A 23163-nucleotide genomic window follows, 5' to 3' on the forward strand; every position below is an offset into this window, starting at 1 on the left:
AATGAAAGTTTCTCACTTTGAGAAAATTAGTAGTAAGTGACGATTAATATTTTGGAGTTAGAAATATATTTTTTTGTGTGCTTTATTGTACATTGACCTTTTTTTTAGACGGAGAATTATTTTTCCATGTGTATAGTTACAGGCAGTCGTAGTGTTTTGCTGTTTTACAGGCATTGGAAGGCAGCCCACATGGCTCTTCCTCCCGAGCCCCGAGCCCCTGGCCTGGGGCCTTTCTGAGCTACTGGCGTGTACTGTTCCTACGGCGCACGAGTGGCGCCGACTTCCCGAGACTGCTCCCGTGGGCCGTGGGCCATTCAGTTTGACGGTTCCTTCGGAGCGGGGGCGGGCAAAGTTGCTTCATTCAGTGCAGGAGGGGCAGGCGCTGGAAGCTGCCCGCCTGCCCTTGCTCAGGGGCGGCGTGTTCCCCTCCAGGAGCGAGCTGGAGCACCTGCAGTACAAGGTGCTCCAGGAGAGGGAGAAGGACCAGCAGGCTTCCCAGTCCAGCAAGGCGAGATCAGCAGCACCTTCTTTCAGTATCAACGACAAGTTTACATTGAATACAGATGATGCCAGCTACAGCCTCATCTTAGAGGTGCAGACAGCGATTGATAACGTCTTAATACAGGTGAGCAAAGTGTGCGATTTCTTTGTTGTTTGACCAGTCACATGCACTAATTATTACTGAACATGTTTAGTTTCAGACAGCAATTTTAAATTTGGGGTTTTAAATGTTGTTTTTAGTTTAGATAGTACTTTTAAAGGCTTATCTTTCTTTCTAAAGAAAGATCTCGTATCCTTTGATATGACATGGAGGGACCTGGAGAGTATTATGCCAAGCAAAATAAGCCAGTCAGAGAAGGACAAGTATCACTTATTTGTGGAATATAATGAACAAAACAAGCTGATGAACAAAATAGACCCAGAGAGACATAGAAGTAGGTTCAGATTGACTAACCACAGAGGAGGGGGGTGTGGGAAGGGAAGAAATAAACCAAAGAATTTATATGCATATATGCATGACCAATGGACATAAACAACAATGCAGTGGGGGAGGGGGCAGGATCAGGAGGGGGTTGTCAATGGAGGGAAAAGGAGAAACATCTGTAACAAAAATAAATTAATTAGCCCTGGCCGGTTTGGCTTAGCGGTTAGAGTGTCGGCCTGCGGTCCAGAGAGACCCGGGTTCGGTTCCCGTTAAGGGCACGTACCTCGGTTGCAGTTTGTCCCCGGCCCTGGTTGGGTCATGCGGGTGGCAGCCACTCGATGTGTCCCTTTCACATCGATGTTTCTCTCTCTCTCCCTCCCACTCTATCTGAACAAAATATGGAAAAATGTCCTTTGGTGAGGATTAAAAAAACAATTAATTAAAAATAAATAAATAAAAATGATAGTTGTAATAAAAAATAAAGAATCATCTTAGTCTTCCATTAGATTATCAGTTTGCTCATCGATTATCTAACTTATTTACTTTTTAAACTTATCTTTATTGTTGAATGTATTACAAATGTCCCCCCCACCCCCGCATGGACCCCCTCCTTCCCATCCCGCCCCCTTCCTGCCTTCCCCACACTATTGTTTGTGTCCATTGCTTATGCATATATGCATAGAAGTTTTATTCTTTAAGTTGGAAGATATTCTGAGAGTGAAAAGGATGATAATATGATTAACAGAAAACAAGCAAATGATAGAAAAAAAATCATCAGAAAACGAGAAAAGACTAGTGGAGGAAGAAGACAAGATTTAAAAAGGTGGAGAAGATCAGATTGTTAATGAAAATTGAAAGGCAGAGATCTCTCCTAACCAGTGCTTGCTGGGGGCGGCTGCCTTGAAAACTGTAGGAACACCACTCACATAGACCTCAGCACAACAGCGTGTCCTTGGGACTGCCTTGCAGGGGCGGGGTGGAAAGGTGTAGGAACACCACTCACATAGACCTCAGCACGACAGCGTGTCCTTGGGACTGCCTTGCAGGGGCGGGGTGGAAAGGCGAAGGGGTTAAAACTACACACTGGTAGTTTCAGAATAGTCATGGGATGTAAAGTACAGCATAGGAGATACAGTTTATAATATTGTAGTAACTGTGTACCGTGCCAGGTGGGTACTGGAATTATCAAGGGGAGCACTTTGTAAAGTATACGACTGTCTAGCTACTATGCTGTACACCTGAAATAATACAGAAGAATATTGAATGTATACTATAATTGAAAAATTTAAAAAAAACACCTGCCTCTCCAGAGGAGACCAAAAATTATCTTTTTTCTGTGTTACAGCTGAAGTTAAAATTGATAAAAAATGAACTGATATAGTCACAGTGGCCATATGATTATTCGCAGCCTGTGGCTAACAGCAATGACAAAAGTAGATAGGAAGATTATACTTTTAAGGGGATAGTAAGAGAGGATATTCTGTGACCTCTGATATTCCAAATTAGAAAAAATAGGTCATTGTAATATTTATTCTCTAGTATATTTATTTTCTAGAACTACATATTATCAAATATAAATTAGGAAAATTCATGCTCTCAAATTTAAAGATGAACATGAAGAACACCCTTAGAGAAAATAGGCTTTGAAAGACTTTTTCGTTTTCCATCTGGACCTTTCTTTCCATGTGCACTGCAGAGCGATGTTCCAATAGATCTACTGGATGTGGACAAGAACTCGGCTGTAGTCAGCTTCAGCAGCTGTGATTCCGAGGTGAGTGCGGGCGGTGAACTCTGGTGCTGCCGTCTGCCTGCTGCTCTGAATGGAGCCTACACCACCACCAGGGCTCCACGTTTCTTCGTTTCTGAGCCTTTCATAAGCTTTCCCTCAAGCTGCTGCTGCTCTTCCTTTATCCTCAGATAACCCAGAAACGGGGCGTCCTAGAGCCATCCTGTCTCTGATCCCTGACCCAGTCAGTCCCGGTTCTGCCCGCCCCACCCCTGGCTGCTCTGCGTCCGCTCTGCCTCCTTTCTGCCGCTCTTGGCCCCCGGCGCCCGCGCTTGCTGGAACCCCGCGTCCCCCACTCTGTCACCAGGGTGCCCCCACCTCCAGCTGCGCTGCGCTGCCACCAGGGAGGTCTTCCTAAAGCACAGCCCGCTGTCATTTCTCTCTCGCAGCCTGAGAGCTGCCTTGTTCCGCTGCAGGTGTCTGGACCCCCTTGTGGCGCAGAGAGCTGCCCTGTCTCTGCTGACGCCCTCCCCCGAGCCGCGCCAGCCGCCCCCTGCCCTCCCCGCACGGTTCCTGCCCGGCTGCCCCCTGCCCTCCCCGCACGGTTCCTGCCCGGCCGCCCCCTGCCCTCCCCGCACGGTTCCTGCCCGGCTGCCCCCTGCCCTCCCCGCACGGTTCCTGCCCGGCCGCCCCCTGCCTCCCCGCACGGTTCCTGCCCGGCCGCCCCCTGCCCTCCCCGCACGGTTCCTGCCCGGCCGCCCCCTGCCCTCCCCGCACGGTTCCTGCCCGGCCGCCCCCTGCCCTCCCCGCACGGTTCCTGCCCGGCTGCCCCCTGCCTCCCCGCACGGTTCCTGCCCGGCTGCCTCCTGCCCTCCCCGCACGGTTCCTGCCCGGCCGCCCCCTGCCCTCCCCGCACGGTTCCTGCCCGGCTGCCTCCTGCCCTCCCCGCTCCGGTTCCTGCCGGGCTGCGGGGCTGACCACCCCTTGAAGCGTCTGCCGCTCCGCGCGTGCGCCGCCGGCCCTCCTCACTTTCTCGGGCTGTGGCATCTTGCTCCCTGCGCGTGCTGTGTGCCAAGCACCGGGCGAGCTGTGTCGGGGCTGTGGGCAGGCTGTGCCGCCTGCAGACGGGCAGCCTCAGCGCCGGGCGTGGCCCTCAGGGGAAGCGAGGGCAGCAGAGGCCCCAAGGGCTGCGCGGAGCCTCAAGCAGGGGGGACTGCAGTGGGCGGGACTGCAGTGGGCGGGACTGCAGTGGGCGGGACTGCAGTGGGCGGGGCTGCGGTGGGCGGGACTGCAGTGGGCGGGGCTGCGGCGGGCGGGGCTGCGGTGGGCGGGACTGCGGTGGGCGGGACTGCAGTGGGCGGGGCTGCGGCGGGCGGGGCTGCGGTGGGCGGGACTGCAGTGGGCGGGGCTGCGGCGGGCGGGGCTGCGGTGGGCGGGACTGCGGTGGGCGGGACTGCAGTGGGCGGGGCTGCGGCGGGCGGGGCTGCGGTGGGCGGGGCTGCGGTGGGCGGGCAGCTATGCCTGTGAAAAGGGAGGAGCGGGAAGAATACATAAAGAACAGGGTTGAGTCCTGGCCGGTTTGGCTCAGCGGTTGGAGCGTCGGCCTGCGTTACAGAGAGACCCGGTTTCGGTTCCCGCTAAGGGCACGTACCTCGGTTGCAGTTTGTCCCCGGCCCCGGTTGGGGTCGTGCGGGTGGCAGCCACTCGATGTGTCCCTTCACGTCGATGTTCCTCTCTCTCTCTCTTCCTCTCTCTCCCTCCCGCTCTATCTGAACTAAAAAATGGAAAAATGTCCTCGGGTGAGGATTAAAAAAAAAAAAAAGAAGAAGAACAGAGTTGATAGCTATGTTAGGGAATCACTTTCAGCATAGTAAAATTTCACGATAAAGCTGTTTATCTTCTTTAATAAACATTTTAAGGTTACATATAGCAGAACATTATGAATACAATGGAAACAAAGTTTTATCAATTTAATTTTTAAAATCTCAACACAAAGTGGGAGGTAATAATTTGATACTTATATTATAGTATTTATTTAAAAAATATTCCCAGCTTGAGGGGTGAAACAATTTTGTATTCCAAACTCTAGAATCATGATCTTTTATGTGAACTTAATGCAGAATTATAGCAGGAAAACAAACACTTTAATTAACTTCCTTTATTTATCATTAAATCAATAAAATCTTTGCTACAGGCCTTGTTTAATAGTGTACATTTAACTTCTCTCTGTTGGAACCATATTGCTAGTGCTTATTATACAGTCACAACCAAAACAAACCAGATACTGTGTAAAATCTAAAAGCCTACATTGTTGAGGTCTAGCATTTATATATAACTTAAGGTCTTAATGGATTTTTATCTTTTCAATTTTTCAAAATAAATATTTTTCTCTTTTGACTGTTGCTAACTGCTAATGGTAGCTACAGGGACAGCCACTGGAAGGAAGCCTTGCCCGGCCAGTCCCCGCGGGCGGTGAAGAGTGACTGCGGAGAGCAGACACACGCTGGAGCTGCTGTTTCCTTTTACAGGAAACCGTAGAGCAGCCCTGAGGAAACACTGTTGTCTAGTTCTGCACAGGCTAGTTTAGCAGAAGATATGGGAACATCCCGTAGTAAAGCTTTGTTTCTTGATAAGAGATTTATGACAGTTGTATTGTGTTACATATGGTGCGTCATCCCTCTTTGCAAATTAAAACAAAACATTAGGGCCTACATTTTTGTCATCATCTAAAAAATCAAGTTAATATAAATGTAAAATCTTTCATTCCTAAATTAATGTGCAAGATGCACCTTATTTACATCACTTCTGGATTCTTTGGAATGAGTATTTTATACTAATTTAAAACCTATTTTCTGGAATGATAGTTTTATAAAAACCTAACTGGAGATTTCAAGTATATACAATAGTAGAGGAACAGCGCAGTTATCTTCACGTGCTCATCGCTGACTTCCACATTTGGCAAGCCTGATTTTATGCTATTTTAGTAGTTTAATGTTTAATTTCAAGAAGTTATAATACTTGAAGTTACCTCTGCAGTTTAATTCGACAAACGTGTATTGAATTCCTACAGTAAGTCATGTACCTTGGTGAAAATAGTGATATTTCTCAGTCCTCCAAAGTATACCAAACATTGTTGTCTTTGTGTTTATAATATCAACATTGGGAGTTTGTACCATCTGTTAACATTTTAGAAAACTATTTTAAAATGTTATAGTGACTCAGGATGGAAAGAGCGTCGGCCTTGGAGTCTTAGGTACGAATTTGAACTCGTTTCATTACTTACTGGCTTTGGGGAAATTTACCCGATACCTCATGCCTCAGTTTCTTCGTCTGTTCAATGGCACTGGGCCATTAGTGGGGGCAGGTGGGAAGCACTGAGCCCAGGGCCACCAGGTGGCAGGCGCTCAGCGAGTGATGACCATTATTGATGCTGTTTCTACTGTTAAAAACATGGATTCATTCTTTCCCTTCACTTTGAATTCTTCCCAGTCCAGCGACAACTTTCTTCTCGCCACTTACCGGTGCCAAGCAAATACCACGAGGCTGGAACTCAAGGTAAAGATGTTCGAAATTACCGCTGCTTGAAAGTCTGAACTTCATTGTTTACATTGGTGTATCTTACAACATAAGGTATCATTCCTTTGCCTTAAATTTGTCCCTCAAGTGAGTCATTTTGGAGTAATGACTTTTGAATGACCTCTTAGGTTTTCACTCAGCCCACACCACTGTCTGCTATTATCACGTACCCGGGCGCCTGCCCTAAGTTACCAGCCCGTGACTGCCCCTCACCGGAAGCCGCTTTCTGACTTTCTGTTGGGGAGTTTCAAGCATGTCCAAGTGCCCACCCCAGGCCAGCAGCCAGCCGCTCATGGCCACCTTGCCCAGTCTCCCTGTCCCTCCAGATGTCTCCAAGCGAACGCAAGATGCTGGGTCACTTCATTTATAAATACTTTGGTGCATATGTTTAAAAGATCACTCTTTTTTTAAATCCTCACCCAAGGGTATTTTTTCAATTATCTTCAGCTAGAGAGAGAGGGAAGGAGGGGGAGAGGGAGAGAGAGACATCGATGTGAGAGAGACACATGGACACCTTGCCTCCTCCACGACCCCAGCCAGGGCCGGGACCCAACGCAGCTGAGGTACTTGCCCTGGGCCGGAGCTGAGCCGCAGCTCTCTGGTCTGAGGCCAGTGCTCGAACCTGACCAGACCGACCAGGGCGGGTCACTCTTTAAAACACACAACCACAAGACTGTCACCACACCCAAGAAAATCAACAATTCCTGAATGTCATCAAATATTTCAGATTTCGTTGTTCAGGTTCCACTGATTTATTTTTTTAATTTTCACATGAGTGTATGTTTATTGATTTTAGAGAGGGGAAGGGAGAGGGAGGGAGAGAGACAGAGAGAGAAACATCGACCTATTGCCTCCCGTATGTATCCCAACCAGGAATTGAACCTGAAACCTTTTGGTGAACAGAATGACACTCCAACCCATTGAGCCCCACTGCTGGGCAATTTTGTTTTTGTAGTTTGACCCACGCATGGTCCCCATCGGTATTTGGTTGTTGAAGTGTCTGAGCACTTGCCCTGGGTTTTCCTGCTACCTGGGTTTTTCTGGTTGCACCCCAGAGATGTCATTCATTACTACGTATTCTAGAGGAAGTCCCTTAAAGTATTTTAGCAGTTTAGTAGCATCATTCTATAATTAAAAATTGATTTTAGCACACAAGTCTATTTTAGTTATTTAATTTGTAATGTGAGACTTCAACTTTTTTATTTTTGATACATTTATGATCTAAGAATTAAGGAGGACTGTAATTTTTACCTGGTATTACTGATCTTCTGAGACTCAGAGTATGGTTTTTCAAGAGAGATGCTGCTACACAATTTTTCCACATCTGGTTAAGGAAGTTTCAGTTAAGTGTAATTTTTTCTAAACTATTTTTGTCTGCATAAGTCCCCTTTTATGTATTTTGAAAGGAAAATTGAAAACTGGGATAAGTTTATTACCAAAGGAATATTTTTAAACATACTTTATGTGACCTAACTAAACATTTTAAATTTCATTTTTATTGAGCAAGATGGTGCCAATGAATTTGGAAGTAGGCATAAAAATATTTAAAAGCTGTGTTCTTTTTTAATTGGATACAATAATTTCTGAAGTTCAGAGAAAAGAATAAATGCCTGAAAGAGCCGAGAGATAAAACTACTATGATAAAATTCTTGCAGGATATTTATAAGTCCTAAATAAATAGATCATGCAACAAAATATCATCTAGGAATAGAACCCAGCACACATTTATGGAAATGTAGTGCGTGACATTTTTTGTAGGGAAAAAGTGGACTAAGTTACTATTTCGTTTTAACATTGTCGTTGGCATAACTTGCATTCATCTATAAGAAAATTAAGCAGATTCTTATGTCATATGTAAAAATATGAAATAAATTAAGTACCTAATTTTTGTTGTTGTTGTTGTTAACCCTCGCCCGAGGATATTTTTCCATGGATGTTTTTGTAGAGAAAGTAGAGGAGAGAGAGACATCAGCTGTTGCCTCTCACATGCACCCTGACGGGTGGGATGGAACCTGCCACTCAGGCAGGTGCCCTGGACTGGGATTCAAGCCTGAGACCCTTTGGTGCGCAGGCACCAACCACTGAACCACACCAGCCAGGGCAAGGACCTAGTTACTTAAAAGAGAAGGAAGTTTACTTGACTTCCAGATAACGGGTGAATATCAATAAAATATCAAGACTGCCTGTAAGTTGTTGTAAAAAAGACTACCCAATAAGGAAAATAGGCAAAAGATATGGATAGGCAATTCATGGAAAAGGGGATCAAAATGGCTAACAAATATTAACAGAAAATGTTCTATGTCATTATTAGGGAAACTCAAATTAAAATAAAACAGTTTCTGCTTATCCGACAGGTTGGCAAAAAATTTTAAAGAGCAACATCACCAGGTGGCAGGGATGAAGGAAGGGACACATTCAATTGTAGTCACAGGAAATCACGGGCGCTCTGGGCACTGGAGAAATAGGCAGTAGTCCCGTCTGGAGGAGGAGATTTCACAGCAGTAGATCAGTACTGTACACACAGATGTGTCACTGGCCACTGTTTGTAGAAGCAGAGAAGTGGAACCGAAGTGAACACCCAGTAATTGAATGGGGGATTAAATAGCTACTTACTCATTCCAAGGAATAGTACAAGCTGTGATGAAGAATGAGTTGATATATTCCCGATAACATGGGACGGATTCCATGAAAAACACAAAAAGCAGATAAAATCCCTATGTACGTACATATTTTTATCTCTGATGACATACATATGAAGAAAGGTGTGTAAAGAAACTCACCTGTCTGGTTTGATGGGTTGTACAGCAGGGGAGGCATCAGAGGGACGGGAGCGGCAGGGAGGGGGACAGGCAGCCATAAGGGGAAAATGTGATTGTAAGAAGTGAAAACAACCAGGTTTATGATGTAAATAGAATTTGTGTGAAGTCACACATTTGTCTTTGTGCGATGACTCCCAGGCAGCAGTAATGGTCATGTCTGTGTCTGGGTGGTAGGGAGGGTTTCATTCTGATCTCCCTTCATTGTTTGGATGTTTAAATAATGAATATGAGCTGTGTAACCACAGGAAGCATTATGACCTTTTATTAGGGAAAATTATGTGCAGCTTCTCCTTTAAGATTGTGTGAGCTTACCCTTTAAAAAGAAACCCTAAAATATAGCTCTGTCAGATCTTTTTTTTTTTTTTTAGTGTTTTTATTCTTTACTATTTCTTTTCCTCTTATCTTTCCTGTCTTCCCATTGAGAGCAATATTTGCAGTGTAACATTTGCAAAGTGTCTTGCTTTAAAAAACGTGCATTTATGTTTCCCATTCAGGTAAAACACTGATCCTCCCCCCACCCCCCACCCTCACAGTGCCAGGAAAAGTGTGAGTTAAAATATCAGATTAGAGAAGCTACCTGTGTAATACAAGAGAGTCCGATGCACCACGTGGATTTCCACAGAGGAGAGGAAGGGGCAGGGGGCGGAATCTGGGCAGCTTTCCGCCTTTCCTGGGGTCCGGTCCCCAGCTCACTGAATTCTCAGGGCAGCCGACCAGCCGTGTGCAAACTAGCTCAAAGAATTCACTAATCAAATATGTCATAATACCTTATGAGTCTGCTTCTCTACTGTCAGTGAAAGTCAAGAGTTAAGTTGCTGGAAACTTTTTTTTTTTGTCAGTAAATTTTAACAACAACAGTTTTATGCTGTAGTACCCCCATTTATGAGAAAATGAAATATTTCATATACATTTTAATTATTTGAAAAACGTACTTATCCCTTCAACAAAAATGTCTAAATTCTACTGTTTGTGATGTGAATCTTATAAAATATAGCACACACCTGTGTTTTTCAATGTGGTGGTAGTATGTGAGAATGGATGTCTTTGGAATAGCAAAGCACTGCCAGTGTAGACCAATCACCTGAAAGTATGTGGTGGGGACAACGTCTATAGATGGATTAATTTTGCTTTCCACTGCCAACATCTTTTAAAATCTTCCTTTACTCTAGTGATAAAAAGTAGTTGTTTAATAGAATGTCATTATTTGCTTCAAACTATTACAGAAGAGATTAAGGCCTAAGTACTTGATTACTTGTGTTGACCATTTTAAAGATATTGTTTACATTGCTAGATTATTCTTATTTTCTTTCCTCTTTTGTGTTGAATCAGATTCGCTCAATTGAAGGCCAGTATGGCACACTTCAGGCATACGTGACTCCGAGAATTCACCCCAAAACCTGTCAGGTCCGCCAGTATCTCATCAGGCCCCTGTCACTCCATCAGAGAAGTCACTGTATTGATCATGACAGGTAAGACAAAGGAGGCAGCAGTTTATTTTTAGGATATTACATGATGCAAATAAACTTGCCTTTGATTTTTTAAAATATTTTATCATTGATGTTTTTAGAGAGAGAAGTAGGGAGAGAGAGAGAGAGAGAGAAACATTGATGTGAGAGAGAAACATTGATCAGTTGCCTCCCATTACACACTCTGACCAGGGATTGAACCCATAACCTGGGTATGTGCCCTGAACGGGAATCAAACCAGCGACTTTTTGGTGCATGGGATGATACTCAACCAACTGAGCCACACTGGCCAGGGCAACTTACCTTTAATTTCTGTGGTGTAAATTCTGGTAGATATTGGTACATTTTCATCTAAATGCTGTGGGTTAATATTTCTAATGGGTGTTAGAGTCTTTGTCTCCTTTCAGGGGCTGGTTGGAGCTGGGCTTTCCTGTCTTCTACAGACTCCCATTCTGAGAGTGACAGTCACAGTTCTCTCTCAAACTGCCTTTGCTGCGGTTCTCTGTGACAGCTCTTTGGTTCGTTAGCCTCAGACACTGCATCTTCTTCCCGGGTCACTAGGAAACACTCCTGGGCAGTGCTTGGCGATGGCCTCGGTCACTTCCGACGTCCACTGTAATGGACGCACCTCCTGGTGGTCGTTGCCCCTTTCTTCCTGAAGATAGAGGCCTGGCTGCAGTGGAGGGCAGGAAGGAGGCAGCCACTGCATCCTCTGCCTGTGCTCACTGTGCAGGGCAGGCCCCACGAGGCTGGGGGGCAGCTCTGGCTCCTCCTCCGGGAGAAGTGCAGGAGGGAGCAGTGACTTGCTGAGGGCAGAAGCAGCTGTAATTTGAGACCGAAGCCCGGTTTCCCTGTTGCAGCTTGTAATTGGAAAGGCAGGTAGTTTAAATAAGAGGGGAGGAGAAGTGCTCCTGAGGAAGATTGGTTTGAAACCATGAAGAGGATAGATCCTCCTGGGGTTTCTCCCCGCCTCCCGGCAGAGTTGTGGTTGGCGGTGGTAGATGGTGAGCTGGCAAACAGCAAGCAAGTGGCCAGCAGACTCACATTGTGACCATCTCTGTTCTTGTGTGATTGGGGAATGACCTACAGTCGGCCTTTGTGTGTCGCGGTTAATCAGTTTCAGATTCTGCCGCGATAAATGAATTTCCACGAAGTAGGATTCTTTATTTATAAATCGAATATTTTCGCAGTTAGAGCATAGAAAACCTGTTAATGACCTTCTAAATACGTTTTAACATTATTAGAGCCCTCTGGACATGAAATAACACCCTTTAGTCACCATTACACTCCTAGTACCCAATATAGTAGACAAAATAAGACATATTAGACGTTCCAAATATATTATTATTGTACATTTAATCACACACACAGCTCTTACACACAACCACTAACCTATGAGACTAGTGCAACTTGTTCGATGCTGAAGCGATGAAGATGAGAGATGTGCTGCACAGCAGAGAGGAGCAAGGTCTCTGCACCTCTGCAGGCACGGCCTCAGCAGGAGTCTGCAGGTGGTGCGGTGTCTGAGCAGGTGCGTCGTTGTCTTCTTCCCTGAAGGAGCACTAGGAGGAGGCAGTGGGTGTCCAGGTGCGGCTGAAGAACATGGTGATAGCAGTCGCTGGCGCTGTCTTCATATTCGTGAGGAGGCTTTGCAGGGTCCTATCGCCCCATCAAGTGCATTTCGGAACCGCGATGTACTGATCGTTTGTGGGGCCCACTCGCCAGTCATGTCCTGTGCTACCTTAGTAGTTCTCATGACTTGTGAGAAACGCTCACGTGTAAGGCCAGCTTCCTCCTCCTGACCCCAGGCCCCTCTGGCTGCTCTTCCTCCCCTGACTCGCAGACTTAGTCATCGCCACCAGATCCCCGTCAGTTCAGGGATCCGAATGTGACTCCGGCAGCTCACCCGCGTGTTCTGGATGATACTCGCCCACCTCAAGGGTCTTCTGGGACGTGTTGTTCACGGAGTCCTCTGCTGCAGGCTGGTCCGCAGAGGCAGCTTCTCTGTGGAGAACGACACTCTTCAGATGACACCCCTTCTGGAACTTCTCGAACCAGCCCTTGCTCGCCGTGAGGTCCATGAACGTTGCAGAGGAGGGTCCTGGTTGAGTCCCTCCACCGTGAAGCGCTGATAGAGCCGCCTCGCCTTCTCCCGATGACCCGCGAATGCAGCGGAATGTGTTCCTTGCGGCTGTCGCTGACCCAGCCGGCGAGGGCAGACTCCGTTTCCACTGTGAACTCATTACGACTTGTCACGACGCGCTTTGCCTCCTCGTGGAAAGAGACAGTGGCCGTTGCACGGATGTTCTTTTCATCTTTACGGGTGGAGCGGACAGTAGACTTAGTCAAGTCTAATGGCAGGAAATCTCCACGACTTTCTTCCATCTTTGATCATATCCAAGAGCGTCGCCTCCTGGATGGTGAGCATCTTCCTCCGGTGCTTAGTTTCATCGTCAGAAGGCTTAGAAGAAGCAGCACGTTTAGGAGCCATCGTGGGGCTTAGATAAAAGTTCTCAGAAACCGCAAACACAAGAGCAAAGACACTTCTGATGCATAGCGATGTAGAAGTGTATATGAGAGAAATGAACTTGATGAGGCTGAGCCAATCAGTGGCCAGGACAGGAAGAGGGTAGGATAGCCAATCAGTGAACAGCACGCTCTGATTGGCCTGGTTTTACCACACCCAATTTTTTGGAAAAGAGTTGGACCACAAGGAGTGGTCCAGCGGCTGCACCTGGCATTGAAGGATTTGCGGGGGGCGCTCGAATACACAGGCCTGTAGTCCGCACGTACAGTAATTGTAGTTGTAATGGTAATACAGGGGTGTGTAATTGGCTCAGACAACCGAGAGCGCGCTGTATCATGTTCACTGTCTCGATCAACTTTTTAATGAATATATTTGGAAAAAACGCGATAGAGTGAAGCCGTGAAAGTCCAAGTGCGAAGTGGCGGGACGGCTGTTCTCGGTCTGGGCTTTAGTTTTCTTATCTGCAAATGAGAGAGTGGTCTGGGTGACCTCACAATCCCTTCTAGTTTTAAGTTCCTTAATTCTGTATCTTCTTAAAATTCCTCTGAACCTTTTTAAAAATATGTGTTTTTATTGATTTTGAAGAAGGGAGAGAGAGAGAGAAACATCGGTATGAGAGAGATGCATTGATTGGCTGCCTCCTGCACCCCCCTACTGGGGATCGAGCCTGAAACCCGGGCATGTGCCCTGACTGGGATTCGAACCGGGACCTCTCAGCCCAGGGGATGACACTCAGTCCACTGAGCCACACCGGCCGGGCTCCTCTGAACCTTTCGTTCCACAAACTTTTCATTTTTTAACTCTTTATAATCATTTACTTGATTTATTTAAAATCTGTTTGATATATTTTACTCCCGTGTGTATGTATGCGATTTCACAAGGTAGAAAAAGTATCATTCCACATCCCTGCAAGATAGAAAGTATTGTTCTCTACCTGGCCTAGTGGCTGACAGCCAGTCAGTCAGGGAGCAGGGTTTCGAATCCAGGCCTGTCTTAACTCAGAAGCCCAATTCAGTGTCTTCACAGCATGCGCATTACTTCCCTAAGGAGACGCTTGGGTAAGTATGTTTCGGTAGTTTGTATAGTAGGAATACTAGATGAACTTCTGAAAAATGAAATCTACCTGAGTAAACGGAATTTTACTTGTAAAGCATGTTATAATGAAAGCAGGTAATTGGTGTCACTTAACTGAATATTAAAAGCAGAGGTGTAGATAAGCACCCTTGTTTCCCCAGGAAATCAAAATGTTCATTTATCCGGGGGTGAGATCAGTCTGAGAAGTCACAGGGTGCCTTGTATTTGTTACTGCTGTTGCCGAACGTTTGAGGTGTGCTGTGTCATGTGCTCCTTGCACGTGTCTCCCTCCACAACGTGTGCCCTGCTGTGAATTACAGACCCATGAACACACTGACTCTGACAGGCCAGTTCAGTTTCGCCGAAGTGCACTCCTGGGTGGTGTTCTGCCTTCCCGAAGTTCCTGAGAAGCCTCCAGCAGGGGAATGTGTGACCTTTCACTTCCAGAACACCTTCCTGGATACACAGCTGGAGAGTACCTACAGGTAATAAACGTGGTGCTGGTTCACAAGTGTTTGGATATAAATGGAGCTTCTACATTTTATTTTGTCTTGAAGCAGGAATAACTTGTAAATAATGGAATTGTAACCTATACTGTTCAAGAAAATCCATGGAGAAACAAGTGGAGTTCATGCATTTTTAACAAACGATTCAATAAAGATGAATATGAAAGATCAATACATTTCCCATTCCCAACAATAACCAGTTAGAAAATAAATTGTTTAACAGCCCCTTTCAGAGGAGCAGTAACAATAACAAAATGTCCATATAAAAGCTATAGGAACAGTCTTGATTAGAAATAGGCAGACGTGCCCTGGCCAGGTACTCAGTGGGTTAGAGCATTGCTCTGATGCTCCAGGGTTGCAGGCTTGGTCCTGGTCAGGGCACATACAGGAAGCAGTCAGTGGATGCAGGGATAGTGGAACAACAAATAGATGTTTCTCTCTCTCCCCCTTCCTCTTTCTCTAAAATCAATAAAAAATTTAAAAACATGCAGCAGTTACATGAAGAAACTTTAAAATTTTATAGACATAAAAGACAGACTTGAGCCCACCTGGTGTGGCTCAGTGGTTGAGCACTGACCCATGGACCAAGAGGTGTGCAGTTGGATTCCCAGTTCAACGCATATGCCCAGTAGGGGTGTGCAGGAGTCAGCCAATTGATGTATCTTTCTCTCACATCGATGTTTCTATCTCTCTCTCCCTCTCCCTTCCTCTCTCTAAAAGTCAATAAAAAACATATTAAAAAAACAAAAAGACAGCCCTGGCCAGTTTGGCTCAGCGGTTAGAGTGTCGGCCTGCGGTCCAGAGAGACCCGGGTTCGGTTCCCGCTAAGGGCACGTACCTCGGTTGCAGTTTGTCCCCGGCCCCGGTTGGGGTCGTGTGGGTGGCAGCCACTCAATGTGTCTCTCTCACATGGATGTTTCTCTCTCTCTTCCTTCCTTTCCCCCTCCCACTCTATCTGGAGATAAATGCAAAAAAAATCCTTGGGTGAGGATAAAAAAACAAAAAAAAAGGACAGACTTCATTCAATGGAGTAATATATTCTGTAGTCCTCAAACTTGGCAGTCCTTCCCAAATTGATTTGAACATTATGCAAATTCCAACAAAGATTTCAGTTGAAATTGTTTATGCAAAAATAGGAAAAGAGTCAGAACCGCAGTGCTGAGGACACGCAGGCCTTTGAAGCCATCGTGTCGCAGGAGGTCACGGCTGCACCCCTTCACACCACTCCCACGCGCGCCCGTGGGCCCGAGGCTCTGGAGGGCGGAACCCCTGCTCCTTGGTTCCTGTGCTGCTTCTCCAGGGCCGATGGCTCTCCTGCCTCTGCGCCTGCGCCTGGCCTTCCTCGGGGCCGCCGCGCGCCCACCCCGTCAGCCGCGGGTTGTTGGTCGTTTGACCTGTTGTTGTTTATTTGGAGGGGACTGGGTTTCTTACCCTCTCGCCGTCTCTGTCTCTTGGGGATCCTTTGCCTAGACAGATTACCGAAGCAGTCTGCTTCCTGGCTGAGACTTGAGCATGCCGGTTCTGGAGACAGCAGGGAGACGAGTCAACCTCAGATGCAGCCTTTTGCGGCCCAGAGCGCTCTGGGACTCGAACTGGTTGTAGGACCGGTGCTATGGGGCTGCTTCACCGCCTTCCAGGGGTCTTATCTGCTCCGAACCGGAATAGCGCCCCTGTTTCGAAGCACTGCAGTGAGCCTCCCACTAAAGCCGCAGCTGACCACTGGACGCGCCCCGGCAGGCTGCCCGTCCTCGTGGATGCTGCGCAGCCGGCCTGCCGCGTGCTCCGGACAGCGCCCTTTGCCCTGCCTGCGCCCTGCCCGCGCCCGGCCTGCCGCGTGCCCCGGACAGCACCCTTTGCCCTGCCTGCGCCCTGCCCGCGCCCGGCCTGCCGCGTGCTCCGGACAGCGGGCCTTTGCCCTGCCCGCGCCCTGCCCGCGCCCGGCCTGCCGCGTGCCCCGGACAGCGCCCTTTGCCCTGCCTGCGCCCTGCCCGCGCCCGGCCTGCCGCGTGCCCCGGACAGCACCCTTTGCCCTGCCCTCGCCTGCCCTGCCCGCGCCCGGCCTGCCGCGTGCCCCGGACAGCGCCCTTTGCCCTGCCCTCGCCTGCCCTGCCCGCGCCCGGCCTGCCGCGTGCTCCGGACAGCACCCTTTGCCCTGCCCTCGCCCGGCCTTCCGCGTGCCCCGGACAGCACCCTTTGCCCTGCCCTCGCCCGGCCTTCCGCGTGCCCCGGACAGCGCCCTTTGCCCTGCCCTCGCCCGGCCTGCCGCGTGCCCCGGACAGCACCCTTTGCCCTGCCCTCGCCCGGCCTTCCGCGTGCCCCGGACAGCACCCTTTGCCCTGCCCTCGCCCGGCCTTCCGCGTGCCCCGGACAGCGTGCCTTTGCCCTGCCCGCGCCCTGCCCTCGCCCGGCCTTCCGCGTGCCCCGGACAGCGCGCCTTTGCCCTGCCCTCGCCCGGCCTGCCGCGTGCCCCGGACAGCGTGCCTTTGCCCTGCCCTCGCCCGGCCTGCCGCGTGCCCCGGACAGCGTGCCTTTGCCCTGCCCGCGCCCTGCCCTCGCCCGGCCTGCCGCGTGCCCCGGACAGCGCGCCTTTACCCTGCCCTCGCCCTGCCCTCGCCCGGCCTTCCGCGTGCCCCGGACAGCGCGCCTTTGCCCTGCCCTCGCCCGGCCTGCCGCGTGCCCCGGACAGCGCCCTTTGCCCTGCCCTCGCCCGGCCTTCCGCGTGCCCCGGACAGCGTCCTTTGCCCTGCCCTCGCCCGGCCTGCCGCGTGCCCCGGACAGCGCCCTTTGCCCTGCCCTGGCCCGCCCGTGAGCACTCGGCTTAGTCTCCAAGGCCCAGCCCGACAGCTGCCTGTTCAAGCCTTTCCTGACTCTGTTCTCTATTCCCAAAGCATTCTGTCCTTACCTGTCTTACATATTTATCGTTATTCATTTGAAGTATATAATTTTTTACTGTAAGCTTGTATCTCTAAATTAGACTGTGAGCTCATGAGCAGAATCTATTTCTTAGTTATCGTGTATGTGTCCTTCAAGTACCCGGCACAGGACTTCGATGTAGTGGCGCTCAGTGCATGTTTCTTAGCAATCGGAGTAAAGTACATGCACGCGGAGGAGGTGTGGGAGCAGGTGCTCTGAGAAAGGCCTGCAAGGGGTGAACCTTGGCTCTGTGACTCCCCAGCTGTTTGACCTCAGCTAGATTACTTTAGTCTTTGAGCTTGTTTTCTCTTCTGAGGCATGGAAATAGCACTTATTCATTGAATTGTGAGGATTAAAAGAAGATAAGCCATGTAAGTCATTCTACAATGTCGGGTACTGTGTGTTTAATATTAAATATCATCAGTTAAAATTGAAGACTAGTGAAAAATCTTGTGATTTCTAAAACATGATTGGGATAAAAAAAAAAAAAGTGGGTGTTACTCATCTTTCTAGAAGAAAGAAGTCAATATTTGACTATAGCTAGTCAATATACACTATGTGTATATGAAAACCAAGCCAAAAGGCAACATTAAATACATGAAAAATGGTGTATGTTGATTAGGAAACGTCTGGTCATCAGAAGAAGGAATGAAATAAAAACAGGTCTGACCTGTAAGAGGAATTTCAGCTCCTGTAGTGCAGGAGTGCAGCAGTCCTCTGCCTCCGGACATCTGATCAGTGGCCAACTGCTGTCACCAAGACCTGAGCGCTTTCTGCCACTCGGCTCTGCTCTTGTCTTCCGTGGCCTGTGCAGTGCCATGGTGGCCAGCAGCGCCCCAGCTTTCTGTCCTGTCGGCACCGGAGAGTCTGTTTCCCACTAGTTCTGGTAAAGAAAAAGTCCCAGGATTGAGTATATTTGTTGAGCCCTGAACCACTGTGGTCAGAGGTCTGTGCAGACTGCTGAATGCTTCCTTCTAAAGTCCCAGGCCTGAGCCAGTGAATCTGTGTGGGTGGAGGAGGTGAGAGAGGGGCCTGGGGCTGAGGCCAGGGCCGGTGAAGCTGTGTGGGTGGAGGAGGTGAGAGAGGGAGCGGCTCCCATGGGAGGGCCCCTGGAAGAACAGAGTGTGTTGTTCACAGGTTTGATACCGGCTTAGGTGAAGCACACAGTCCTGCTGTAATTTATGTGAGTGCAAAGAACAAAGACGTCCTTATGTGTAAGGAAGCAAGTCTGTATTTTATACACATAAGCGTTAGCGATTGGAAATTGTATTAGTGAAAATGAATAAGCTGTATTAAATGAAGGACATGAATTGGCATATCTTTAGGAAACATATCTGACATCTTTTGTTACCTTTTACAAGTATGTTCAGAACTTGAATTAATATAACAGTAAAAGGTTACACATTTAAATATGCTTTATATTAATAATGAGATGTGTATATAAAGAAATCTAAAATTGAATGAACTCTAAACACTAGTTACTTGTTACAAAATATATATTTACTGGGTGTATTTCCTTCTAAAGCTGTTCTTTTAAAAATATATATTAATTTTGTAGAAAAGGAGAAGGAGTTTTCAAATCTGACAACATTTCTACTATATCCATCTTAAAAGATGTGCTCTCTAAAGAAGCTACAAAAAAGAAAATTAACCTCAACATATCATACGGTAAAAAGAAAGAACAATAAATTTTTTTTTCTGTTTTATTTTTATTTTTTGGTTGTTGTTACAACAAGAATGTTTCTGATCAAAATGACTTTCTAATTGTGCCTGGCTTACCTCCCTCTAGAGATCAATGAAGGGTCAGTCAAACACACTCTAGAGCTAATCCATCCAAAGCTCGAGTACCAGTTGCTTTTGGCTAAGAAAGTGCAGTTGATTGATGCTTTAAAAGTAAGTATATGTGTCATGGACTTATGATCATTATTCTATTGTGATGGAATTTCTGAAATTGTAAAGACTTTAAAGTTACACTAGATTGAAATTGAAACATTAAGTTTTTTCTGTTTTTAATTTAAAATAAGGAATTGCAGGTCCATGAAGGAAATACAAATTTTCTGATACCAGAATATCGCTGTATTCTAGAAGAGGCAGATCAGCTGCAGGAAGAATACAAAAAGCAACCCGCACATCTTGAAAGACTCTATGGTTAGTGGACTGTTCTAGAATACTTGCTGAATTTCTTTTCTACCAGCTGTTTGTGAGAAGCTGGGCAGAGGAGACAGGCAGAGGTTATGGCAGTCATGAGCCGGTGACAGCCGATTTGTTGCTTACAATGTTTATTTTGTCAAGTTCATTTTAATATTTAATACTTTTACTTGATAAAATGCAAGTAAAATTAGGACGTAAAATAAGTTTAATGTGACGGTTTTATATATATGAAGAAACCTGGTGTGAAATGAATATAAATGAAGCATTAAAATTTAGGCTGTATTTCACACCAGTAATTTTCAGGTTTTGTTGCTATTGTGAAAATCAGTATGCAGCATTTAATATTTTTAGCATAATTTTATAAGGGATATATATGTGCTTTGTCAAACCAAAACTCATTTTGCTTTGGTGGTAGAAGTTGTGTGTTTTACAAATTACATTGAAAGAGAGCAAGAGCCGGAGGGAAGGAAGCCTTTCAGAACAACTTGTGCTTTGCAGTCTTTACACGAGACCTATCCCGCATAGCACACCTATTTATAGCATCTTCATAATCAGGTGGGGAATTTCATCCTTACAATAGCTCTTCAAGGTAGATGATGTTATATCTCCATTTTTCACATTATTTAATGTGAAATCTGAGACTAAGGACGTTGTTGTCACGTTGGTAGGGAGTGGCAAAGCCTGCAGAACCTCCTCCCCCCAAATGCATGCTGTCTGCACTGTGTCGTCTTTTGTAGAGTTAATTGGTGTCATCAGTCTACATTGATCCTTCAGCCTGTGTAATGCATTTCTTATTTTATACCCAGGGCCTTGCTCACAAACTGTAATAATAATACCGAATATCTCAGTATTAACCATACTGCAAGCACATGATCTTTTGTGCCTATGTCGACTCAGAGGAGGCATGGGCAGAACCACCGTCTCGTCACCAATTCCAAAACCCATGAAGCTTGGAAAAACAAAGCTTTTTTTATTAAGAATTTTGCATCAAATCTGACTTGATCGGAATTAATTTAATTCCAAAATCTCACTTAAACTAACATGAGGTGATTTATAGTCTTTTTTTATTCCATTTAGTGTGGTTGTTTATCCATATATTTTGTTGCAGAAACACAGCCCTGTGTTATCAAATGTTGCCGCTCGCTCCCCTTGGGCTTCATGCCATGTATGTTGTGTTCCTTTCACTCTCTTTCCAAATTGTGAGAAATTCCGACAATTTGCATCTGCTCTTGCATCTAGGGTTTTGGGTAAAGGATCCATAGCTTGAATTATTCCCATTGTACATGTGAGAGAACTTAAAGGTGAAACCATTTGCCCAGATCTTTGAACCTAGAAATATTTGCCTTCAGGTCAAATCCCCAGAATGGTCAACATAGAGACGGAATATTTTATTCTAAATAAACCTGTTAAGAACCGAATCTCTACACTGTGTCACAATTGTCAGCCTGCTATGGAAAGCAAACCACTTGTGATGTCATATGTACCAAGAGCAGTTCAGAACCTATCAGTGTTGATTGCCTGAATTATTAGGTTATAATCAATTATTAAGAGGGTTATTAGCCAAATGATTTATATTTTGAAACTTGTCCTAAAATCCCTCCAAAATAAATATTTTTAAAACATCAGTTCTTTTAGGTTTATGTATAAATAATGGAATAACAAGTGCTTAGAAATAGATTATCAAGCAATCATTCACTTTAATTAAATACTGTATCGTTAATTAGAACTAATCAATGACAGGGAAATTAACATTTTTTTATAGGCATGATCACGGATCTTTTTATAGACAAGTTCAAGTTCAAAGGCACCAATGTGAAAACCAAAGTACCTCTTTTGCTGGAGATTCTGGACAGTTATGACCAAAACGCGTTGATTGCTTTCTTTGATGCTGCATGAAATATAAACAAGGTAAAGGTCGAGAGAAGTTGTCTCTGTAAATGAAAATGTTAAAACAAAATTACGAGCTAACTGTATACACTATTATTTCAAATACTTTTAAATATTATATAAAAATATTGAGAAACGACTTTTTTAAAGGAATGCTTCTATTTCTTTTGAAGAATGCAACCTTTTAAAAATAAATAGCATTTTTATTTTAAAAATACAAGTGGAGTGATTATAAGGGATTTTAATGAATTTTTTTGCAAGTGGTGGTTTAACTTTTATGTTGAGAAATAATATTTGGAAGATAAAAAATGTACAGTGTAGGACTAAAGTAGGTTTACAATTTGTATGGGCAATAATATAATCTTTAATAAATTATAATACAAGAATAAACTGTTTTGTGTACTCACAACTGTAAACCTACTTTTGCCCACCCTGTATTTAAATACTTAACAAGCTACTCCCACCAAGTATATGTACAAACTGCTTTAGAGTTTTCAAATGTATTTACACTCATTAACTCATTTGACTTTCACAACATACAGTATTCTGTCAAATGGAATAAGAAAATTGATTTTCACTGAGGTTAGGTGATGAAGAAAGAGGACATGCTATGATTTTGTAAAGCTGGGACTAGAACCCACATTCTGGTGCCTGGTTTGTGTCCTAGTTATTATGTATATTGCCAGCCAGTGCAAATAATCTACCAATTATTTTTTCTAGGAGTTGAGATCGATTAGCAACTGATTTCACTCCTGCTAGATAGTGAACATTGTGACTGGGCTCAGTTCGTGGAATGCTTGCGTCGGCTCAGCGGCACGAGTTGTGGACGGGGAAGGAGCAGAGCTTGCACAGACAGGGTGGGGAGATCTCCGGGTGACGTTCTGTAACCAGTAGAGCTGCTGAGTGTCCATGTGAATAGCAGGAACAGTGATGACTTCTTAGATTTTCCTGTACTAGCATCAACTCCTTTCCTTTATGTCATGTGTGAAGGGAAATAAAACTTTAAGGCTATGGGAATTTTGTTCATTAATTGTAATTAATATGTATTCATATTCGAGGGAATATTGTATTTAAAGGTTGCTTTAAAATGACATAAAGATTATACTGGAAAGTAAGCTATTTATGTTTTTAAGAAAGGTACACTCATGAATTTGTCAGAAAACAATCATACTTCTTAATTATGTACATTATATTGATTAGTTATGTGCAAGCTTTGTATATTAAATGTGAAAATTTGTTTAAGGCACATATCGCTAAGAGAGTTTCATTTTATTAAGGTCATATATTTCACTACAAACGACCTTCATTTCTAAATAGAACACAATTATATCTAGGTCACTGGAATTTCACTGGGTGTTTTTTATTGGCTGCTGCAGCTTGGGGAAAATAGATAAGAATTAATTACTGTCTAGTTGAATTTCGTGTAGGACATTACTATTTGTTTTATATATACAACAGTAGTTCAAGGTGCACCTCAAATTAGGAAAAATGAAAGGCCAAGGCAGAAGAAACACCTAAACCGTGGATGGCCTTATAGCCTGCCACTGGATGATCTGTTACAGCGTTAGCAGCGTTGAACGACGTATGCGCATA

At 45.7% G+C, this 23163-nt stretch overlaps 1 protein-coding gene across 2 annotated transcripts in view; it reads left to right on the forward strand.

Annotated features, from left to right (window-relative positions):
• BBS7 (Bardet-Biedl syndrome 7) overlaps window positions 1-22775 on the forward strand; it is a 40901-nt gene extending 18126 nt beyond the window's left edge. The window contains exons 11-20 of one of the 2 annotated variants that reach the window (XM_036241465.1): window positions 433-625; window positions 2622-2696; window positions 6141-6206; window positions 10376-10515; window positions 14434-14598; window positions 19091-19200; window positions 19322-19425; window positions 19557-19680; window positions 21446-21591; window positions 22291-22775. In XM_036241465.1, coding sequence (XP_036097358.1) covers window positions 433-625; window positions 2622-2696; window positions 6141-6206; window positions 10376-10515; window positions 14434-14598; window positions 19091-19200; window positions 19322-19425; window positions 19557-19680; window positions 21446-21579 — 1111 coding nt within the window. In that variant the 3' untranslated portion in view covers window positions 21580-21591; window positions 22291-22775. Of the gene's footprint in view, window positions 1-432; window positions 626-2621; window positions 2697-6140; window positions 6207-10375; window positions 10516-14433; window positions 14599-19090; window positions 19201-19321; window positions 19426-19556; window positions 19681-21445; window positions 21961-22290 lie in introns of those variants that run through there. The other variant, XM_036241464.1, reaches the window with a different exon arrangement.
• Window positions 22776-23163: the final 388 nt, after the last annotated feature.

Source organism: Molossus molossus, unplaced genomic scaffold, assembly GCF_014108415.1.
Source record: "Molossus molossus isolate mMolMol1 unplaced genomic scaffold, mMolMol1.p scaffold_m16_p_4, whole genome shotgun sequence".
Classification (NCBI taxonomy): Eukaryota; Metazoa; Chordata; class Mammalia; order Chiroptera; family Molossidae; genus Molossus; species Molossus molossus.